The sequence below is a fragment of the Apteryx mantelli genome, chromosome 1, assembly GCF_036417845.1.
Source record: "Apteryx mantelli isolate bAptMan1 chromosome 1, bAptMan1.hap1, whole genome shotgun sequence".
In the NCBI taxonomy this organism is placed as follows: domain Eukaryota; kingdom Metazoa; phylum Chordata; class Aves; order Apterygiformes; family Apterygidae; genus Apteryx; species Apteryx mantelli.
In genome coordinates this window covers 107386101-107407696 of record NC_089978.1, presented here as the reverse complement: position 1 = coordinate 107407696, position 21596 = coordinate 107386101, and the positions used below count along the sequence as shown (strand labels likewise).

The 21596-nt window shown below is 39.7% G+C and overlaps 1 protein-coding gene across 2 annotated transcripts in view; it reads right to left on the bottom strand.

Annotated features, from left to right (window-relative positions):
• APP (amyloid beta precursor protein) overlaps positions 1-21596 on the bottom strand; it is a 236454-nt gene that overhangs the window by 112667 nt on the left and 102191 nt on the right. For both annotated transcript variants that reach the window (XM_067299530.1, XM_067299536.1), the window contains exons 4-5: positions 12103-12215; positions 10427-10620 (exon numbers count right to left, since the gene is read on the bottom strand). In XM_067299530.1, the coding sequence (XP_067155631.1) occupies positions 10427-10620; positions 12103-12215 (307 nt within the window). The remainder of the gene's footprint in view (positions 1-10426; positions 10621-12102; positions 12216-21596) is intronic.

Genomic DNA, 21596 nt, shown 5'->3' with positions numbered 1-21596 from the left:
TCCAGTGCTCGGTCACCCTCACAGCAAAGAAGTTTTTCCTCACGTTCAGGTGGAATTGTCTGTGTTTCAGTTTGTGCCCGTTGCCTCGCGTCCTGTCGCTGGGCACCACTGAAAAGAGTCTGGTCCCATCCTCTCAACACCCTCCCTTCAGATACTTGTACACATTGATAAGATCTCCTCTCAGCCTTCTCTTCTCTAGGCTGAACAGACCCAGCTCTCTCAGCCTTTCCTCATAAGAGAGATGCTCCAGTCCCCTAATCATCTTTGCAGCCCTTCGCTGGACTTGCTCCAGTAGTGCCACATCCCTCTTGTACTGGGGAGCCCAGAACTGGACGCAGTACTCCAGATGTGGCCTCACCAGGGCTGAGTAGAGGGGGAGGATAACCTCCCTCGACCTGCTGGCAACACTCTTCCTGATGCACCCCAGGATACCATTGGCCTTCTTGGCCACAAGGGCACATTGCTGCCTCATGCTTAACTTGGTGTCCACCAGCACTCCCAGGTCCTTCTCCGCAGAGCTGCTTTCCAGCAGGTCAACCCCCAGCCTGTACTGGTGCATGGGGTTATTCCTCCCCAGGTGCAGGACCCTGCACTTGCCTTTGTTGAACTTCATGAGGTTCCTCTCTGCCCACCTCTCCAGCCTGTCCAGGTCTCTCTGAATGGCAGCACAGCCCTCTGGCGTATCCGCCACTCCTCCCAGTTTGGTATCATCAGCAAACTTGCTGAGGGTGCACTCTGTCCCTTCATCCAGGTCACTGATGAAGAAGTTGAACAAGACTGCACCCAGTACTGACCCCTGGGGGACACCGCTAGCTACAGGCCTCCAACTAGACTCTGTGCCACTGAGCACAACTCTCTGAGCTCTGCCATTCAGCCAGTTCTCAATCCACCTCACTGTCCACTCAGCTAGCCCACACTTCCTGAGCTTGTCTATGAGGATGTTACGGGAGACAGTGTCAAAAGCCTTGCTGAAGTCAAGGTAGACAACATCCACTGCTCTCCCCTCATCTACCCAGACAGTCATTCCATCAGAGAAGGCTATCAGATTGGTTAAGCATGGTTTCCCCTTGGTGAAGCCATGCTGACTACTCCTGATCACCTTCTTGCCCTCCACATGCTTGGAGATGGCCTCCAGGATGAGCTGCTCCATCACCTTTCCAGGGATGCAGGTGAGGCTGACTGGCCTGTAGTTCCCTGGGTCCTCCTTCTTGCCCTTTCTGAAGACTGGGGTGACACTGGCTTTCTTCCAGTCTTCAGGCACCTCTCCTGTTCTCCATGACCTTTCAAAGATGATGGAGAGTGGCCTAGCAATAACATGCGCCAGCTCCCTCAGCACTCGTGGGTACAGCCCAGCGGGGCCCATGGATTTGTGGGTGTCAAGCTTGCTTAAATGATCTCTAACCCAATCCTCCTTAACCAAGGGAAAGTTTCCCTCTCTCCAGACTTTCTCTCTTGCCTCCAGGATCTGGGGTTCCTGAGGGCTGGCCTGAGCAGTAAAGACTGAAGCAAAGAAGGCATTCAGTAACTCTGCCTTCTCTGCATCCTTCGTCACCAGGGCACCCACCCCATTCAGCAAAGGGCCCACATTTTCCCTAGTCTTCCTCCTGCTACTGATGTATCTGAAGAAGCCCTTCTTCTTGTCCTTGACATCTCCTGCCAGATTTAATTCCAAACGGGCCTTAGCCTTCCTCATCGCATCGCTGCATACTCTGACAACGTTCCTATATTCCTCCCAAGTGGTCTGTCCCCCTTTCCACTTTCTGTAGACTTCCTTCTTCTGGTTGAGTTTTGCCAGGAGCTCCTTGCTCATCCATGCAGGTCTCCTGCCTCCTTTGCTTGACTTCCTACTCATAGGGATGCACTGCTCTTGAGCCTGGAGGAAGTGACGTTTGAGTAATAACCAGCTCTCTTGAACGCCCCTTCCTTCTAGGGCCCTAACCCATGGGATTCCTCCAAGTAGGTCCCTGAAGAGGCCAAAGTTTGCTCTCCTGAAGTCCAGGGTTGCAATCCTGCTTAGTGCCCTGCTTCCTCCTCACAGGATCCTGAACTCCACCATCTCAGTCACCATTTCAGTCTCTACAAGTGAGGACCTCAAATTTTTACTCATAAATTTTCTGCATATTACTTAGGGAAAACTCTGCAACTGATGGCTCTGTTTTTTTGATGTCATAAAAATGTAACTCTTCTCTGCAAATCAGTCATCCATTAAATGTGCAAGTTTTATGCCTTTAACTGCCTGGAAAGGGCTCAACATTCACTTAAGTCATATAGGTGATCTGCATAGCTAGCAAACTGCTTCCGTAAGGGGTCATGAAAGCTTGGCTATTTCCTACTCATCACTTCCTCAATTAGACTAATTCATTCTACCCATAGCCTCGTCCATCACTTCAGTTAATGCTTTATACTCGAGGGGTGATTGGATTTGCCAGCTCAGCACTGCTGTAATTACCTCCTAAAGCAATATGCTGTTTCATCAATTCCATTCTAACTTTACTTGTTCTAAGAAATCCAACACAAGACTATCAGTCTTTCTACAGTCATTAACACTCCTGTATTTCTGTGCTTTCTGAATTCTATTTTAACAACCTCCATGTGAAAAAGGACAAAATATCTATTAAAAATCTATTGTGCACTACCCAAGTCTAAACATTAAAAAATAGCCTGCATGAGAGACAAGCCCAATTAATGTAAAAATGTGAAATACGGTAATAGCAAGAGATAGTCAAGATACACAGTAATATTATGCCTGTAAACTGATGCTGGCTTAGTTAAAATTATGAAGAAAAGCAAATTAAGTTTTACCATTAAAAAACTTAAAAAACCCACACAAGTTCTGTGATAAGCTGTATCATTAATAAAATCTTTGTTAAAACAAATGGCAACTTAAGACATGTTTTAGACTGTTCTAACAGTTCTAATACAAGCATCAAGAAGATATGAACCTCCAACCTATTAGATGAAATATTATTTTGCAAAACTTGGAACACCTTCATGCCATCCCCCCACAAATGAACTCAGTTTATCTAAAGCACAGCTCTAGTGATAGACTATTTTATAGCGCAATATTCATCTATTTCAGTAATTGGTGTTAATCTATACTGATGGTAAACTTCAGAGAAAAAGAAAACAAACAAGAAATAAGCAAGAAAACAGCTTTATATTCCCTAGTATTCACTTTAGGGCACTGACTCACAATCGGGAACAATTCACATTAGGACAGCTGATGAGGACTGCCTCTGGCTGCATCCCCCTGCTCCTGAGCTCCCCACAAAGCATATCCTGAACTACTGCACCAGGCATACCACTACTGGCAATGAATTTCAGTTTTCCTTATACTGTCAGGGATATAAACTGTATACAACTCCATCTGCACTGTATGGAAAAAGTGGAAAACTTGTTATTTCCTACTTCCAAGTCAAAAGCTCCAATACAGCCCTTTCGTCTAGCTTCAGGGCTGGTTCAGCTTTACTGGCTCAAGTGTTTGGGGGAAAAGGGGTTGGTTGGTGGTGAGGTTTTTTTTATTATTATTTATTTTTTATTAAAAGAATCATTTAGGAGGTTCCATCGGGGGATTTCTCACTGACATTTTAGAAACTGACCTTCCAATTTAATAAAAAAAAATTACTTCAAAGAAGTTTCATTGCTGTTTAACATCAGTAACAGGATGGCTTACGCCTTGTTGCCTTGAACACAGATGAACATTCTTCAGAGACAAAATGTGATTTCTTTTCTCTCCTCTAGTGACTGTTTCCAGTGAAGTATTTAGACTCAGCACCTTCCTTTTTCTTGACAACACTTTTTAGCTTTAGAATAGCAAAACCTTCAAAAGGAGTGCAAATATCCTATTTCTGCCTTCTTAAGGCTAATCTTTTGGGCTCAGAGCAGGCCTTCTAATTGAGCCACAGATTACTGACTAAATGTTGCGAGACCATGTTAACAAGAACCGGATATAACAGGAGAAAGAAGGAGAAGAAAGGAAGAACGGACAAGAAAGAAAATTTCCCAACATACTAAATACAAGTATCAGGTAGAGGTTAAGGATTTATGAAGTCGAATCTCAAAAAGTCCTGCCTGCCTGGTCAGAAAGCTGCCATATTTTTCCACCGACAATTCTTGATATCCAGACAACCTTCAGGGCTCTTTGTCCAGCATGCAGCACTTTCCAATCTCATGATTACTCTACCACTCTAGTTTCAACACAGTCACAACACTGGTTTAATGCAAGTATCAGAATCCTGTCTTTCTGTGTAGATATATTCAAATAAACACTATACAGCTGCTGACTGCCGACAAGAAACATGTTATGGAATTGAAGTCCACTGAAGTTCTTTGAGGAAGCAACACAGAAACCTCCCTTTCAAATGGGAGGAAGCAACCCACGTCAACAACATCAGTTCTTATAGTTTTGTCAAGTAATTTTTTTCTCCGTGTTTGAATGGTGTTTGTTTCTGCCAGCTTTAGTTCAAATGCCAGAGACTGAAGTACTGGTCAGCCTTGTAGATGAGGAAGATCAAGGAAAAAGTAACTGAAATGCTCCAATCTCCCTGATCAACAAATATGCAATGGGCAAAAGTATGCCTGGGTCAAACAGTTCCCTAAAGGCTGTTGTTTCACACTATTTCCCAACACTTTTTCGAGGGGGAGGGGGAGGATAAGCAGGGGGAAAAGAAGGGTCAGAGGCCTAGAAAAAGATGTAAAGGGGAGAAAAGGAAAAGAGGTTTTCATGCTTTGGATAGACTTGTAGATAAACAGCTTGAGTGTAGAGAACAGCAATGAACTGCCACACTGTTTGTAGCACTGTGCCTTTTAACCATATTCACAACCTTGAGCTAAAACATCGCTAGCTCCATGCCTCTTGCCTGTATTAGATCTCCCACTGCTCTGTTATGCAGAGAACCAAACAAAAGCAATTAAGCAGCAGCTGTCAGAGTTGCACTTACAAAAGAGAAGGGAATTTTCCACGTGGAAAAATGATTAAAATCCATAAAATCTGACCTTATAAATTATTATAAACACTTTGTATATCCACCACCTTTTACCTACTAACTTTACTTTCTATGTGTCACTATTTAGACTTAAGTATTTTTCATAAATATTTGCCACAGGCAGACATCCAAACTGCCTCTCTATTTAGCCTGCCTAGTTTATGTCAAGGCAGTAGTCTAACATACCATGAGGACTTAGTGTGGTGTTACATTAAGTCAGGGCACTATATGACCATGGCCAATTTAAATACACCTTGTGACACCATGATTTAATGACAACACTAGGGAATTTTGATTATAACTGAGTTGATGTTGAGGTTAACTTCTAGACACCTATGAAATGAATAAATTAGGTAAAACAAATGTGTGTTGGCATCTTTGTACCACTTAAGACAAAGACATAAAAAGAGCTAGACACTGAAAGAAAAAAAGGAAAAGTATGGTTTCTCATCTCAAGTGTGAGAATCTTTATAAAGCGATTACTCAAAAAAGCAGCTCTGTCTGATCTCTGTGATTCCCCACCCCCCAAATGGTAACACAAAATTGATAACTAGAAGCACAGGATCTCACCTGGAAGTAATTCAACATAACAGGCACATAGTATTATGCTGCTTTCACCATTAGGAAAAAATATCAGAAATTTTAAAAGCCTTTCATGATATTTTTGGATTACAGTTGAAGGAGGCAATTAAGAAGAGTTTTCCAAGGTGTCTACCACTAGCACAAAAAAGATCTTTATAGAGTCAAAAGGATGAATAGCACTGTAACTGTTTCTTCTGCAACATCTGGGAGATGAACACGCCTTAAGCTCAGGCTGGTACAGGGTTGCAAAACCACAGTACAACATGTTTACCAGTCTATAGCACAAATTCTTATTTTACTTTTATTTTACAGGTGCCTAATTTTCAGAACAAAGTAAGTGGACTACACCACTGTGGATTACTTATTGTAGAGAAGAGGCACATAAGAGACACATAGACAGAGAAAGGCTGGAAATTTCCAGCGTGACCACTGCTCCTAAAGATGTTCAGCCCTGGATATCAGGAATGCCAAAGCCTCTCACTTAAGCATCCAGACACGGGCAGGGAACCACAAAGCTGTATTGAGTCTCAAGGGCAGTCAGAGCTTTTAGGTTATTTGACTGAACTGCAGCTAGAAACAGGGAACTCTGAAGCCGTACTGAAAGCCAGCAGGTACATCTGGCTGTCCCTTGGGCAGTCTTCAAAGCAATTTTTAATTAAAGTGTGGATAACTGCAAAGAATGGCACAGTAGAAAATGCTCTTGATCTCTTAGTCAGAATTACAGGCTATTTCAGGACAAGCATAACATGACATTTCAAAATTCAACAGCATAGGTAGATCCTGCTTCTTGCCCTCATTAACAAAAGGGGATATGTCACATCCTTCAAGGAAATACAAGCTCCCTCCTTTTCCCAAGTACTTCCAATAATAAGCAACACCGTGGGGCAACTCACTTCCTTTTACGGCCAGACCCATGGGGCGGTCAGAGTCCCAGCAAGAACAACGTCAGTCTGTGACAAAACGGCAGCACAAAACGCCTCTCCACACCCTCTAATGGCACCAACAGACACTGCTGGAGAGATGATGCAACGTGCCGCTTAGCTTTGCATTCTGCTGGGCATAAACCAAAAACAAACAAACAAAAAAACCCAACCCCAAGCTGCAAAGAAAAACACAATGCTCCAGAGGCAGCTGTTGGGAGTAAAAATACAAGACAGGCTGGAAAAGGGCATGTACAAAATAAACGACTGAAACAGAGATTCCTCTAAGCATTCAGAATCATAAAAGCAAGTATATTCAAATCCAGATCTGAATAGTCTGAGCTACAAAGTTATTTTAAAACCTATCATCTACATTTATTGGCTTCTGTTCTGTCACTAAAGTAATTTTGAGAAACGAGGATATAATCATTTGCTTTTCAGGTTGGCACCTCTATCTCAAATACATCATCTTCACTTTGACGTAAGCTTCTTAAAGTAGTCAAAAGTATTTTATTCGACTGTATTTCCAGAGCTGACGTCACCAGGTCCTTAATGAAGCAGAGCTGTCCTCTTTCGCTCTTGCCAAGAGGAAGGAAGCTGTGAAAATTACAGATTCCCCTCACCCCACCATGGTTGTCAGCACAGAGCTGAGGCTTTGGCTACCATTCTTCTAATGCCATACCTGCTCCCCTCCGCCCCAGACACTCAGGCATGCCTCGTAACAAAGTCGTGATGACACCACCGGCAGACTGAATTTTTTTGCTAAGGGTTTCTGTGCTCAACATTTTCAGTTCTAGTTTTACAGAAACAGGGTGTGAAGTAGCCAGCCTTCTGGAGGCTCCTCTGCCCAAGGAAGGCACTAGCTAGGGGCAGCCTGGCTTATGGGTGGAAATGGGGAGAGGAGGGAATCAACATAATCACTGCTGCAATAGAAATGCTAAGGAATTCCAGACATAAGCCCATGATAAAGTAATAGCATAAAGTACTTCTCTGAAAGGACTCGCTAGTGTCCTCTAATTTTGCTATCTTTGTATGGACAATATTATTTTGTAGTACTTGTAGCAGTGACCAGAAAAGCAAGCCACAAGCCAAACAAGCGTTTCCTAGAATGACTATATGCCCTGTCTTTGAAATCCACACCAAAAGTTTTTTTTTTTAAAACACATACATTACACCGTAAATAACTGTCACGGGAAGACAGTGACAAATTGTGTTCACTTGATCTGACTAAATTAAAAGCTATAATGATTCATGAGTGAGTACTTTTTCATGAATACTTTATCCAGCTGATTTATCCCCTCCCTGCCAAAAGAGGGGCTTTATCAAGAATCCAAAGTTTCTGACACAGGATTTTGCTTCAGACAGTTTGAAGCTACTGAAAAGTGGGGTGAGCATTAATTGATGTAAGAGATACCAGCACCTTCTCTTCCTTTTATAGTGTGTCACACTAATGTACCTCTATACAAAGGGATTTTAAACTCTTTGGAAGGCTTCAAGATGAAACAAACATTGTAAGTGTAAGATTACCCATTTATGGTGAAAAAATGTAGACTTAAGTAAACACTTCCAACAGAACTGCTTTAATAGCATAAAAGCGTTAGGAAAGTATCACTGTACTTTTCACTTCCGTTCTACTCTTTCCTCCCTCACAACCAGCTTAGGACTAAGACATATATAAATATCTATTTATATACACACAAATGTACATGCATATATGCATGAAAATATGTGTATGTGTGTATATATATATGTAGATATACACATACACACACACTTTGAACTACCACCTACTGTTGCATGAGTAATTGATACTTTTTTTTTAAATATATTATTAAGTTTCAAGAGTATTTCTGGCTCCAGTACACAAGGTTTAAATGCTGCTGGGAAGCTGAAGAGGCAGCAAGAGATAGGAATGAGTCAGTGTGAAAGAATTACAGAGTGCTTGGCTCTTCATCTGCCCTTGAAGTACAAGTGCCCCACAAAAGGATCCTTTCACACTTTTTGTAAGCACTTCTATGGAAGGAAAAAAACTCCCATCTGTATTTGCCTGGAACTTCAGAAATTGATTCAAATGCAATTCCAGCTCCTACTCCTAGAGGATACATTTCTAAAGTTATTCTTGAACTGATCTTTTTGGATATTAAACTGCTTTATGAGGAACAAAATGGATGAGAACTATAAATCAAATGTTCAGTGACAAACGTGAACAACCCAGAAATAAATGTGATATCTGTCTTATAAACAAAACTTAACTACTTCGTATGCACTATTATGAAGCTCTTTTATTTAAAATATTTTAGGAGTCTTTGAGCAGATATATGAAAAGGGAAAACTGCAAAGGAAAAAAAAGCAAATTTGTCTCTATTAGTACAAAGTCTGCACTCATGTCTCACTTCTTATTCTAAGAGAAGATTTTTTCCTAAGACTAAACCAAATATAAAGAAGTGACACTGCAACAGTCCATAGCCTAGTTTACAAATTTCACTGAAAGAGTTATAAATTGCTATACTTTGACAACTGTTGGAAGTACAAGTCAGGAAAAAAAGCTTAAATACATCAAGGTAGAAGATACAACATCTCCTGATGCAGGTTTCTTACATCAAACAGCCAAGACCATTCAATCTTCCACTTATGAGAGAGAACTGGGAATTACAATAGAAGACCTTTAGTTTAGTTTATTTAATTCATTCCATTATTCATATAGAACCCTTCCCTACAACACTTTCTAATTCTTTGTCAGGAGAGATTTAGATGCCTATCGTGAAATGCCTTCTAATTTTTCATTTTCTTAGTGTCATCTTGTTGCATCAAATTACAGCAATTCAGTCTCTGCCCTTCATCTCTACACTGTTCCAAGAACTTGTCCCCATCTTGGTTGTTAATAAAGCCTAAAATTACACATTTCAGAACTATTAACTTTTCCACGTTATTCACTTCATTTGGTCCCTAATCATTTCCATGGTTCATTTCTAATCTGCCCCAAGTTTTGGATTTTGTATGTTATTTGAAAAAAAATGCAGTACCATCACCTAAGAAGCAGAAACACTGCATTCTCTAACCTTTTTAGCACAGTATGAAGTGATGAAAGTCTACAGAGCACATACAGAATTTGAACCTAGATCTTAGTTTTATGAAGAAAGCTATCTTAAAACAGTGGTTTGAATACAGTTGCTAGGACATAAAACTGTACTCTCACAACCCCCCACTAATGCATTCAAGAAATCGGTATGAAAAGGCCTTGATGGTGCTGGACCACTTTGTTGTAACACAGTCGTAACCCAAGTTTGGTTTAAAATTAGCCCACATACATAAGGAACACTGAAGAGTAATGTATGGTATAAATAAGTTGTTTTCTGACCTACTGCTGTCTTGCAAAGGAAACCTCCATACTCCATCTTAACTGTAGAACGAGTAAGGTATATTAATAAAACTTATCATCAATAGCTAGACATTCACTGACTTTCTTTAACGCCACATTTCAGGTCACATTCAGAAATTGTTAGCAGAAGAAAATATTCTTACAATAATAAGGGTACACAGCTAATGCCTATCATAAATGAAGTCATTTCAAAACCTCCAACAGTCATGCTGGCTAAATACCTGCTGCAATACCCCCAGACTGCACAAAGCATCTTATGGAACAGTGTTTGTCATTTAGTTGTTAAAAAGTTATGTATTTTAGCATTTTTGTTATAAATACAACAAGGAGATATACTTTGATTCTCACTGAAAAAACATCAAGCATATAAAATGCAATAACTATATTAATAAGTTTTAATAAAGCAGATTAAAAAAATTCAGTACATTGGAGTTTTCCACCATTGTAACTGTTTAAATCAGGAAGTTCACTTATAAGGAGGAGTCATTCTTCCACGCTGCATTTTTTCAGACAGATTTTTAGCAACTTTAAGAAGTTTAAGGAAGAAAATCCACTCTTACCTTCCATCTGCATAGTCTGCATCCGCTCCTCCCCACCAGACATCTGAATCATCATCTTCAGCATCAGCTGAATCAAGATTGTCGCTTTCCTCTGCTAACGGGCAGCAAACAAACTCCACACCGCGAAACTTGTCGATGCCACAGGGCAGCAGCATACCATAGTCGTGCAGATTCATACTCTTCTCGCTACAGGACTACAGAAAAGAAACAGAGAATGGTAACAATATTGTCAGGGAGGAAGCTGGACCTCAAGACCTCGCAGTCCTCAACAAAATGTAAAGGGCTGTGTACGGCAGTAGGAAGTTGGTGTCGTGCATGATCCCTGCATTTTTGACTAACTAAACGTCATTTAGAGTGGTCCAAATGTTCACTCACTACTTGCACTGTACATAACTCCCTACCTGTACATAGGTCCTTGCACTTTATGTAGGTCCCTACATAACCACTGCAGGCAACAAGCTCTTCCTTCCTACCCTTTAGTCTTTTCCTGTAGAGAAGGACTTGCCTCCTCTCATACACTTGACAACTCTGTATCCTCTTGTCTAAAATCCTCACAGGCTCTGCCTCATAAAACAGAAAACTCTGAGGCAGAATGATTATTTGTCCTACTGATGTATTAATGCTATTGAAGATTTTATTGTAAGAGACATTTACATGTAAAATATCTGACATACTGAGGTCTAACATCTGTGCCAACAATACCTTCTAGCTTTGTTAGGAAAACCATCAGACATGCGTAACTAAGAGGTGGCACTAATACCTTAAAGATGCAGTAATGTAGGACAGGTGAAAAAAAAAGAAAATAGTTCAATGACATACAGCAATGTTGCTCTAGGCTGTTGCTCATGCCATTTCAAGTTTGCAAGGACTAGAATTTGCCTGCATGCAAGACTGCTGCTGTAAACAGTTATTTTTCCTTTGAGTGGCAACTGTACAATTCAAGCAGGAATTGAAAATGTAAAAATATTGGTAAGCAAATTTCTATTTCAAACCTAGAAGGTGAGATAACATACAAGCTAAGAGGTTCCAAACAAAATGACAAACAGAAATCTTCTCGAAGCTCATTTCTGTTTTTACTCTTACAGTCTCTCTTTACAAGGATGAAAATGCCCAAAATATATTAGCAATTATAACATTAGATTTATTTCTGTTTTCAATAAAGTACTGATGAATTGTAAAAATTCTGTGTTTGACTACAAGTTGTCCTTGTCTAGTCTTATGTCTTATCAGTCCTCTTTCTTCTGTGCTGAATTTCACATACTGCATCCTTTGAGGCACATTTATCTCTATGGAGCACTTGGCATACTAGCAAACATAATAATGATAATGAAAAAGACAAAGCCCAGGCATTATCAATGAACATTTCCAGAGCAGGCTTAAAGTAGGAAGCTAGAGGAGGTAGAAAACAAGGGGGGGTGGGTATGTAATGATTGATATAAAATAGGTTCAAGGGTCAGCATTAAATATCCAGTAATGAAACCTGATGGGCTCAGAAGAGCAATTCCTATTTCTTTCCTTATTAAGCATTAACAAAACTCCATTCACTTAAACATACATAACTACTGCTGCATCCTTTTTATTTTCTCCCATGTCATGGATGAACTTGAGCTCATCCTCAGAATAGTGATACAATGCTAAAAAAGGAAGACAGAAAAATTTAAGATAGATTAAAGTACCTCTTTAGCAACCGTATGCCAGTGCAGGTGAGTTTCACACACATCCATCCTTTCCTGGTGAAGGAACTTGCACTTATCTGGTACCAGAAGGGCATCACTCACAAACTCACCCACTGAAAGAAAGTGATACAAAAATGTTAATTTTGCTTCCAGTACCTTGTCCTTTTAAACGTTTAACTGTGTAGGCCAACTCTCATGAATGAGTGACAGGGACCAATTTGTAAAGAATAGGACAGTTTCTGCATGGTGCTTTCACTACTGTGTCATTCAGACATTGGAAGTAGTTCCTGTCTTTTTTCAGAGTAAGATTATGAGAACTTTAGTCTAGTCTAGCTTGATAACTTCTATGTACCTAATCTGAAATGTGCAGGACCCATCGAAGACAACCTTTGTGCTGCAACATTAAGTCAGGAGTTGTGGTGATGCTGTTCCTGGAATGGGCAGCCCAGGGAGTGGGGAGGAACCATTATGCTCTGCTTTTGTATCGGTGTGGTGGCTGGGAGGGGGATTTGAAGCGTTTTGAAATATTCATAGTTTTTCCAGTCCAGTCCTGAAAATCTGACACTAACACATTGTTTCAAACCATTCTAGAGCGATTCTCCTCAATTACAGTGCTAACAGCTCCACAGTCTGCGTAGTTAGTTATTTTTGTTGATGAAGACTCTTTATTGCAATCCCATTTCATTAGCCAGAGGAATTCAGGTTAACTGAGAAGGCAAGTGGAGCTCAGAAATGACAGAAGATGATGACTCACGGATCACCTCAGTATCAGATCTGGGTAGCAGATTGAAGGGGCAAAAATACCCCGCTATTGAGGAAGCAACTCGCTGAAGAAATTGTGCTCTCTTTAGCAGTAAGACAAAAACTTACACATTTATGAATAACTCTGGCATTGCAATCCAACAACCTAAAACACCTTCAATCATTCTTTCTTTCCTTTTTTTTTTTAAGGAAAATTTATGGAAAACTTGCAAGAAGTTGACATACTGAACAAACACTGGCTTGTGAAAGCACATAACTCAGCTGGCATAAATTATCAGATCGCTGAAGCAGATTTGCCTGCAATCTCCAAAAAATTACAGCCCACGTTCTAAATGAACAAACCAAAATGGCCTAATGATTGCATGGATATAATAATGAGCTAATGAATCAAATGAGACAGCTACAAGTTTATTGTTCAGCAGAGGGTCATCTCAGGGAGCTAATGAAGTGGCCCTTGAGACTTACAGCTAAGAAGCTTGCTTTAAAAGTAAGCAACACCCAGTGCATTACATGGACCACAGTTCAGAAAAATCTATGTATATACCTTTGCTATAGATATGTGTATTTTCGCATGAATTTCCTTGCTATATTTCAATGTGTCTGATTGCAAGTCTTTAAGAGCCAGTCAGTTAATTTACTAGGAAAAAAGGGATTTTATTACCCTTGCATAACACACACTAATGCGTGCAAATTATTAACAGAAACTCCTTACAGAGGTGTTCAAAATAAACTTGCAACAGCAATGAGTTGAAACACATTCTGGTAACTCACAAATCTACAGCTTCTGTTACCAAACTCTCTACTCCCAGTGGTATCACACCCAAATCTTCCAATGAAATTTGAATTAATTTGCACCTTGTTTTTAGCTGTATTTATCTTTGCGGGGAACCACCCCCCCATACCCAAAGTCACTCAACTAATATTTCAATTTAGTACCTAAACATTAAGCAAGCACGGATAAGTGTTTTGCTGAAGACTAACAGAGTATGTCTACTTTGCTCTCATAAGATACAACAGTTCATAAAGAACTGCTGTTATACTCTGCATGCCTGAGCAGCCAAAAAAACATTCAGAGCAGTCTTTATGGCAAACATTTCTATAAAATCAAAAAAAAAAAAACTGTAAAATTGGCAGACACCATGAAGTTAATTTTACTCCAACAAGACTTGATTTTTAAAGCTATGCATACAGTCATGTGTACAACCTGAGATCATGCCCTAGAAACTTTTTTCATTTTTTTTACTCTTGTTATTATTCAGTTGACAACTCAAACATTTATTCTGCCTGGACTACTCACTGAAAACACAAACTTATCAGAAAGAAGCCCTTTAAACACACTCAGTTTGTGGATAAGCTTCTACCTGTATCACTAATACACATTTAACTTTTAATGCTGCTGAATCACAGCACTTGGAGGCTAGTTTTGCCTTTGTTAACACATAACCCACAGGCTATACGGGTGTGATACACAAGAGTGAAAAGTGAGAAGTACTGTGCCTGCTCAAGAGGCAAAGGGCAGATGTGTATGGGTTCTACAAGTAAGAAAAAAACCTGCAATATTTCTCTTTTCCTTGCTGTTGCCTGAAGTCCTACTGGAATTACCCCAGATTTACATCAAGTGCAAGAGTAAACTCAAAAAACCCTAAGAGAAACGGTTTTCTCCTTCTGTTATAGTAGTTTTAGTCCTACTAAGGGACAACAGTAGGAAGGGAAAATAGCAATACAAGCCTTGACTAAGTTGACTGTGAATCTTAACATATTTCTAACTGCTTGAGTATCCCAAACCAGCACTGGTCTTAATTTTCACTGTCAAGTCCTGGGATTGCAAAATATAATTCAACTTCAAAATTACTTTTGCATCAGATATAGCTAGATATCAGCTCATCCCTCTCTTCTTCATGCTTACAAGGCACAAACCTATTTCATTCTGAAGTCGGATGAGCGTTTCCCCTGGCAGCGGCCTCAAGTCTTCCTCGCCTCTGCCCCTTCCCTCCTTATTCCTTATGCTTTATTCATGCCCCTGCACCGCCTCCCCGGGCGTGCAGGGCTGGCACAAGTGCTTGCGCAGCTGCACAGGGATCGGGCACAGGCAGCCGACAGGGGGCAAGAGACGGCTAAACTGGGACCGCCACCAACAGAAATGCTTGCAAAATTTATGCTGGATCTGAATCCATACTATAGTATGGTATGGGTTGGTATTACCACCACCAGACTTACATTTATCACTTTTTCCTAAACTTTTGTACCCTCTTCAAGTCTCTTGCATTGTGATTCTACCTGTACATTTGTTGTCTGCTCAGGTACTTTAATGATAAAATATGACTGCACACAATTTGTCTTGATGAGCTTATAAATCTCCAAGCTCCCTCAAATAACCCAAGTAAAACTACTTATTTTTCAATAGCTGTTCACTCGTTTTTGCAGTGAAGGTCTGAACAAAAACAGACTGCTCTGGTTGGTGGACTGCTGACAGTTCTGCAGAAAACAACCTTGACAGGGAATTCTGGGCCAAGATCGTGTAAAGATACCATGTAAAATAAATCCTGTGCCTACAATTCATTTAGCTGAAGACTGACAATTCTCTGCTTTTAAAATTAAGTTGCTTGTTCCTAACTAACTCAAACATATGTATTTTAACAGCAACATTTAAGCTGCTGTATTCACTGTTTGCATTTAAGTTATAAATGCCATTGGAATGCAGATCACAGCAAGCAAGTCACAGTTTTATTCTAACAAATCTATTTTTTCCCTAATATTAGTAACCTCTTATGATTCCAAAATTTCCATTACATTTATACTGGACTTCTTCATATCATCATATCCTGTTGTATCACAATGGGGTAGCAATTCACATTTTTCAAGGACAGTTTAGCCAGAGATTATGATGCCACATTTTACTACTAAATAATTTTACTCCAGTCAAGCATATCCTAGTCTCTGAAAAATATTCTTGGAACAACAGGAGACTTTGGGCTGTATGCTCAGAAGTTCGATTCAGAAATACGTTTCTCTGTACAGCAAGGACTAAGAGCATTAAGACTCAACCACTAATAAAAGAATTAAGATTATAGTCAAGGCATTTGATCACAGAGTCTTTTAAATCTTCTCTAGGAAGAGAAAGGCTCAGCAAGTGAGCACACTTCTAAGAGGATGACTGTCCTACCAGTTTGGGAGGCAGATATAATATCAAGGCAAAATAATTCATAACAAAAATACTATACTCTGTGAGATGCATGGTTCTGATCAGCAGGTTTTCCATCCACTGCATAAAATAGATTGGATGTGGGGAATCATCCAATGTAACAAAGAAGAGTGTAAAGATAAGATGATAAAGGTAATAAAACAGAATCTGTTACAAAGCCAAACACTGGCTAGCAAATAGTAAGGATCCTGACATCCCCCCCCCCCAAAAAAAAGTTCAAATTATATTCAGAGTATCTCTTTGAATCAATGCTTGTGCTAAATTTTGAATGAGAATACATCACAAATGCTGAAACACTAGGACTCGGCACAGTAAAGAATTTTATAAGGCTTAATTTTTAGCGCCAGTGATGAGAACAAGGCCTTGCTAAAATGATTTAAGTACTTTAGTCTTACGTGTTTGAAAACTTTTAGGGGAATGTGTCTTTTTCCTATGGCTTCACATAGATTGTATCAAGCAATAGCATATACTATTTACTATAATAAACAATGACTTCACAGATTTCTCCAATTTCAAATTTAATTTTAAATGGAGTTCCAAAAGCAGTAGTGTTTAGGAAGCGTGTAAAATTCCATGTAAAAATATGTGAATGATAATTTTTACCTACACTTTTACCGATGAAGGACTACCAATATTAATACCAGCATCCAGTAGGGTAGCAAATACCATCCTACAATATTTCCTTCTCCAGGTACTTTTAAAAATTTAGAGTAAACAATGTTTAAAACACAAGCTCCCTTGTAGTCACTAACAAAAGCAAAAGTTGTTAAAGAGCTTACAAATTATATACTTCACCACACCACAACCTTGTAAGTTTTAAAGGATAGGAACCATCTCTCTTGACACCATCTGAAACACAGGGTTTTAACCTTCTTTCAGACTATCTGGACAGAGGTACGGACTGACAGTGGTGCACTGCAATACGCCTCATTCACTTGCAGTCCAGGCAACCACCAGGGGCTTCTCTGCTGCTCAACATCCCGCAAAACCGCATGGCAGAGAACTGCCGTTTGCTTTGGCAGCACTAAAACCGTTAATAAAATAAAGTGTTTATGTCACGGGTGGCTTGGGGCCGGGCTGCTGGACTGATCTCATCACTTCAGTCCCATCCGAGAAATAACCAACACATTGACCGATACGAAGGGAGAAATTAGACGGCCTTTTCATAAAATCCAGCATGAGCCAACAGAAAGGCAATGTGATGCTGATAAAACACTTCCTCTGCTCCAATTGCTTGGATCATTTACACTTTTCTGATGAGTTACAGACTTAACTCCTGCCTAGAAAACTTCTCCCAAAAAAACAGCCTGTAAGAAAACTGTCCCTACTCCACCATTTTATCTGTAACTTATTGGATATTTTTCAATAAAATATCCATAACATGGCAAATTGACAGCAATGCAGACCCAAATCTGAATGGCAGAAGCAGAATTGACAACAAAACTTGTTATGCCACCTCCAGAGCACGCGGTTAGAACAGCCACAGCTATGCAGTCTTTTGGAGACTCTGCTAAAACCAACAGGGACCCAATTAACACCTTCTGTATGACTGCTTTTTTCCCCTCATAGAGTTCCAACAATTTGTTTGCCATAGCTATATCAAGTTTTATATTGTTTTTGAGAAAAGTCAGCCACTATTTTTTAAGCATCTAAAAATAAGGCCACTCAATGATTCTCCCCAAAACATATTGCCACAGCGTAAAAGAAAGTACTTGCTGCTACAAAACAAAAACAAAACAAAAAAATCCTGCTCCAAAGAAGTCCTTGCCTATTTCTGTATTCTTGCTTTAGATCAAATTTGAAAAAGTAAAGACAGTATACCTACTAAGAAGTGTTTTGCTGTTGTTTTGTTATTTAACGTATACAGCAACAAATTCACCCAATGTGACATCTCTTAAGTAAACTATCTTTACCATCTGCAACATTTCTCACATTATCAGGGAACAAAAAATAACTTCTGATGAGCAAAGTGCTTGATTAGATTCAAAACTGGCAGTTCGGGCTGTACTATACCTTAGTGTCCGGATGCTGTTACAGCAATTTTGAAAAGTCATGACAATGAATGTAATTTTCACAAACACTATAATGTTTGTGAAACATTACACTGTAATGGCATACAATATATGACCATACTGCAGACCTAAGAACAAAAGCAAAATAAAACCCACTGTAATGAATTCACTGACCACAAACATCTATATAAATATAAAAACTAGGACCTCTTGGTATGTTATGTGTATATCAGATGTTCTACTGTGATTTTTTTTTTGAAAGTCCAAATACCTCTTATAAAATTTTGGAGTCTAAGGACTAAAATTCTTCAAGCACAGACCATTATAGAATATTTGTTCAAATGAAATAATGAGCTAAATCAGTAAGACTGTAAATATTCATTAAGATGAAATAAATCAGAGAAGGCAAGAAATGGAAAATAGCCAAAAGATCATCTCAGCTAAAATGGGTGCATCTTAATTTGTTTTATTGTTAGGGTCCATTGAGCACACAAACTGTTTATGTCCTCACTTTCATAAAATTCTCTTACAGAACCGTGTAAAACAAGGGTTATTCTCAAACCTTCCTCCAACTCTTCGATCGCAGACATCAATAGAATTTCTGCCCACTTTGCTACTTTTTTGCCTGACTGCATTTTCTAATAAAATTTACTTTCTTTTCAGACAGAGTGCAAATATCATTCAGATTTCACACACCAATACCAGATGCATTTGTTTACATGCAAAATGATTCAAATATGCATCATTACATTCTCTGTCATCTTTATAGACAAGCTGTAAAAACATTCCTTAAAAGTCTGTAGCACTTCAATGGTTTATTGAAGCATTAAGTCCATTTACTTCTCTATTCTTTCTTCTGCTTCTCTTTCCCATCTTCAAGGAAAATCCTTCTGGGAATAAAGACGCCTCTCATGTCCCTCTCTTGCTCATCAATGCCACATAACAGAACTGTGCCAATGCCTGTTCCTGATACTGGTATCATGGTTTATGGCAGGTGTTGTGAATCTTCCTCCTCCCCTACCTCTCTAAAACGCCCACAAAAATAGAACACACCTCCTCAGGACTTCTATCAATAAGACCAGCAGCCAAGATCATGCGGTTATCTGAATGTTTCCTTCTGTTTGCTTTCTCCAGGGACCAAACATTCAGACTAGCAAGTTTTCTTGTATTGTGACAGAAGCCCAGCACCACAAATCAAAGTGCAGTCTCTCAAATGTGATTAATTAAGCAACAGACCCAAAAGCTGGTTGCAAAGTCAAGCTCCAGAAATTGAGAACTGTCAGGACTGAGTTGCTCTTCTTTCCAATTCCTCACTGCACTGATTATACATCTTCAAAGCTTCTGCCAGGTACTATTTGTTGCAGACATAGCCTTTGCCCTCCACTATATAACCCTGCTTATTTTCCTGAAAACAGTGAGCTAGGAAACTGCAGGAATAACAAAGAAAATCTAGACATGTCACTGCATAGGTGGACTCCACCCTGCCTCAGCCACAGAGCTCCCATGTGATGCTGTGCAAAGAAAAGTCTTTTCACTTCCTCCCGCAACATACTTAATTCACTTATTGTTTCCCTCCCATCTGCAGTCCCAACAGACTTTTTCTTTTCCTTGTTGCCTTCTGAGGATGCAATCATTCCAGTACCACAGTAGTCCTGTCTGACATTATCTGTGATAGGACACAGTCAATTGCTCTCAAGGATTGGTGAAGCACAATGTGGATTGAAAGCTTACTAAAAACAGCGTAAAAAAGGTCCCGTCCTAGGCTGAAGGTAGTATGTCTAGCTAAAACAGATCTTCTGCAGTGAGATAAAAACAGAGGCCAATAAAAAGCTGAGATAAAAAGCTGAGAACCGCTGGGAACCAAGACAAGTTGGAAAAGTCTGTTTGATTCTGCCTACAGCATAATGGAGGGAACTACTGGATTCCTCAACCAGGAGGACAGAATAACCAAAGAATTTATTGGAAACCTCTTTCTCTACAGGAAAGAGTCAATAGAATTCACAGAAAGGAAAAATCTTGAAAAGAGATACAGAAATATCTAAGGAACAGTTTTGAAACCTGAAAGGCTGAAGGACACCATTTTGTGAAGATTTAATAAGATTTTGTAACGATTCCCCCCCCCAAGCAGAATCCTGGGAGGGTGAGTACTATTTGAAGTACCCTGGGCCACAACCAAATTACTAGAAAAATCAGGAGGGAAATAGGACAGGGGTACTTTCAAAGATGATAGCACTTTCATTCCACAAAAAAGTATGTACACACTCAGTTTGTTTGCACAGTACCATCTGGAACATGCAGTTATATGCTTGCTGTCATTCTGTTTGAAAAGCATCATGCCTATATGTAGCATTTTACAGCAAGCTTCAGCAAAAGAAACAGAAACGTTATTCCTCAAATCATTGACCACCTCAGCCCAGAAAGGAAGTGCAAGGGACATGCGATTGTCCCTGAGAGTTCCCACAGAAGACAAAATCATAGAAATCTGAACCATTTTCTTTGTAAATATTTCTTCTCCTTCAAACAGTTAGAAGTCTTTTTCTTCTACACTAGAGCACACACATCCCTGTCAAGTACTTCTCTTATAGAGTGAAATACAATGTGCAGGGGGTGGAGGGGCGGGGAGCAAGAAAGAAAAGGGAAAGGAAATGAAAGGATTCCTGAATCCTACCTTGTCTGCTGAAGAGCTCCTACTAGCAGAACAGCATAGCAGAGAAAGACTCCAAATTTTTGGAAAAGCTTCTTTTGCCAAGGTAGGATTCCTCTCCCCTTTTTTGTGAGAGTGCTACCTACAGAGCAATTCTCCATCACCCAGTGTTTAAATTCATCAAATATTAAGGCCTTTTGTACTCCGCATCCACTTCCTTTCTCAGTGCCTAGCTAATAAAAGCCATCATCGAGGATGTCTCAGGATCTCAAAGTTATTAACCTTGTAACTAAAAAAAAAAAAAAAAAAAAAAAAAAAAGCTGATTCAACCTGGTAAGATATAAGGTATACCACTATGGAAACCAAACACTATTTGAGGAACTTGCTGAAACAAGCTTCCTCCCCACCCCTCCTCATATAAAAGGGGCACTCTTTCCCAGAACCCATTTTCTAAGGGTCAAAACCCAACAGTATCTGGACTTGCTTACCCAGGAAAGCTCAAGAGGAAGAAATGGAAATGCTGCCCTGGTCTCACTCATAGGGAGGTTATACCTCTTCTTGGTGAAGGGCCATCTCTCACCTCATGAAAGGATGTGCTTCAGGACAGACAAAGGTAGCTGGTATGCAGCAGAAACAGTCTTCTCACCAGAATCATCTGTCCAGTGTTGGGATATTGGTAATAGGAAAATTCAGGGATACTAAGAAATTCCTCAGGTGGGATATTATTTTACTGAAAACCCTTCTTTTCATCCTATTCAGGCTCTTTTCTGTATAAAGAACAAGTCTGTGATTTTTTTTTTTTTGCCTCAAAATATTAATTGCTTCCTACCTTGTAATCTTCTAACTTGTCTGAGATTCCTTTTATTCCTTGCGC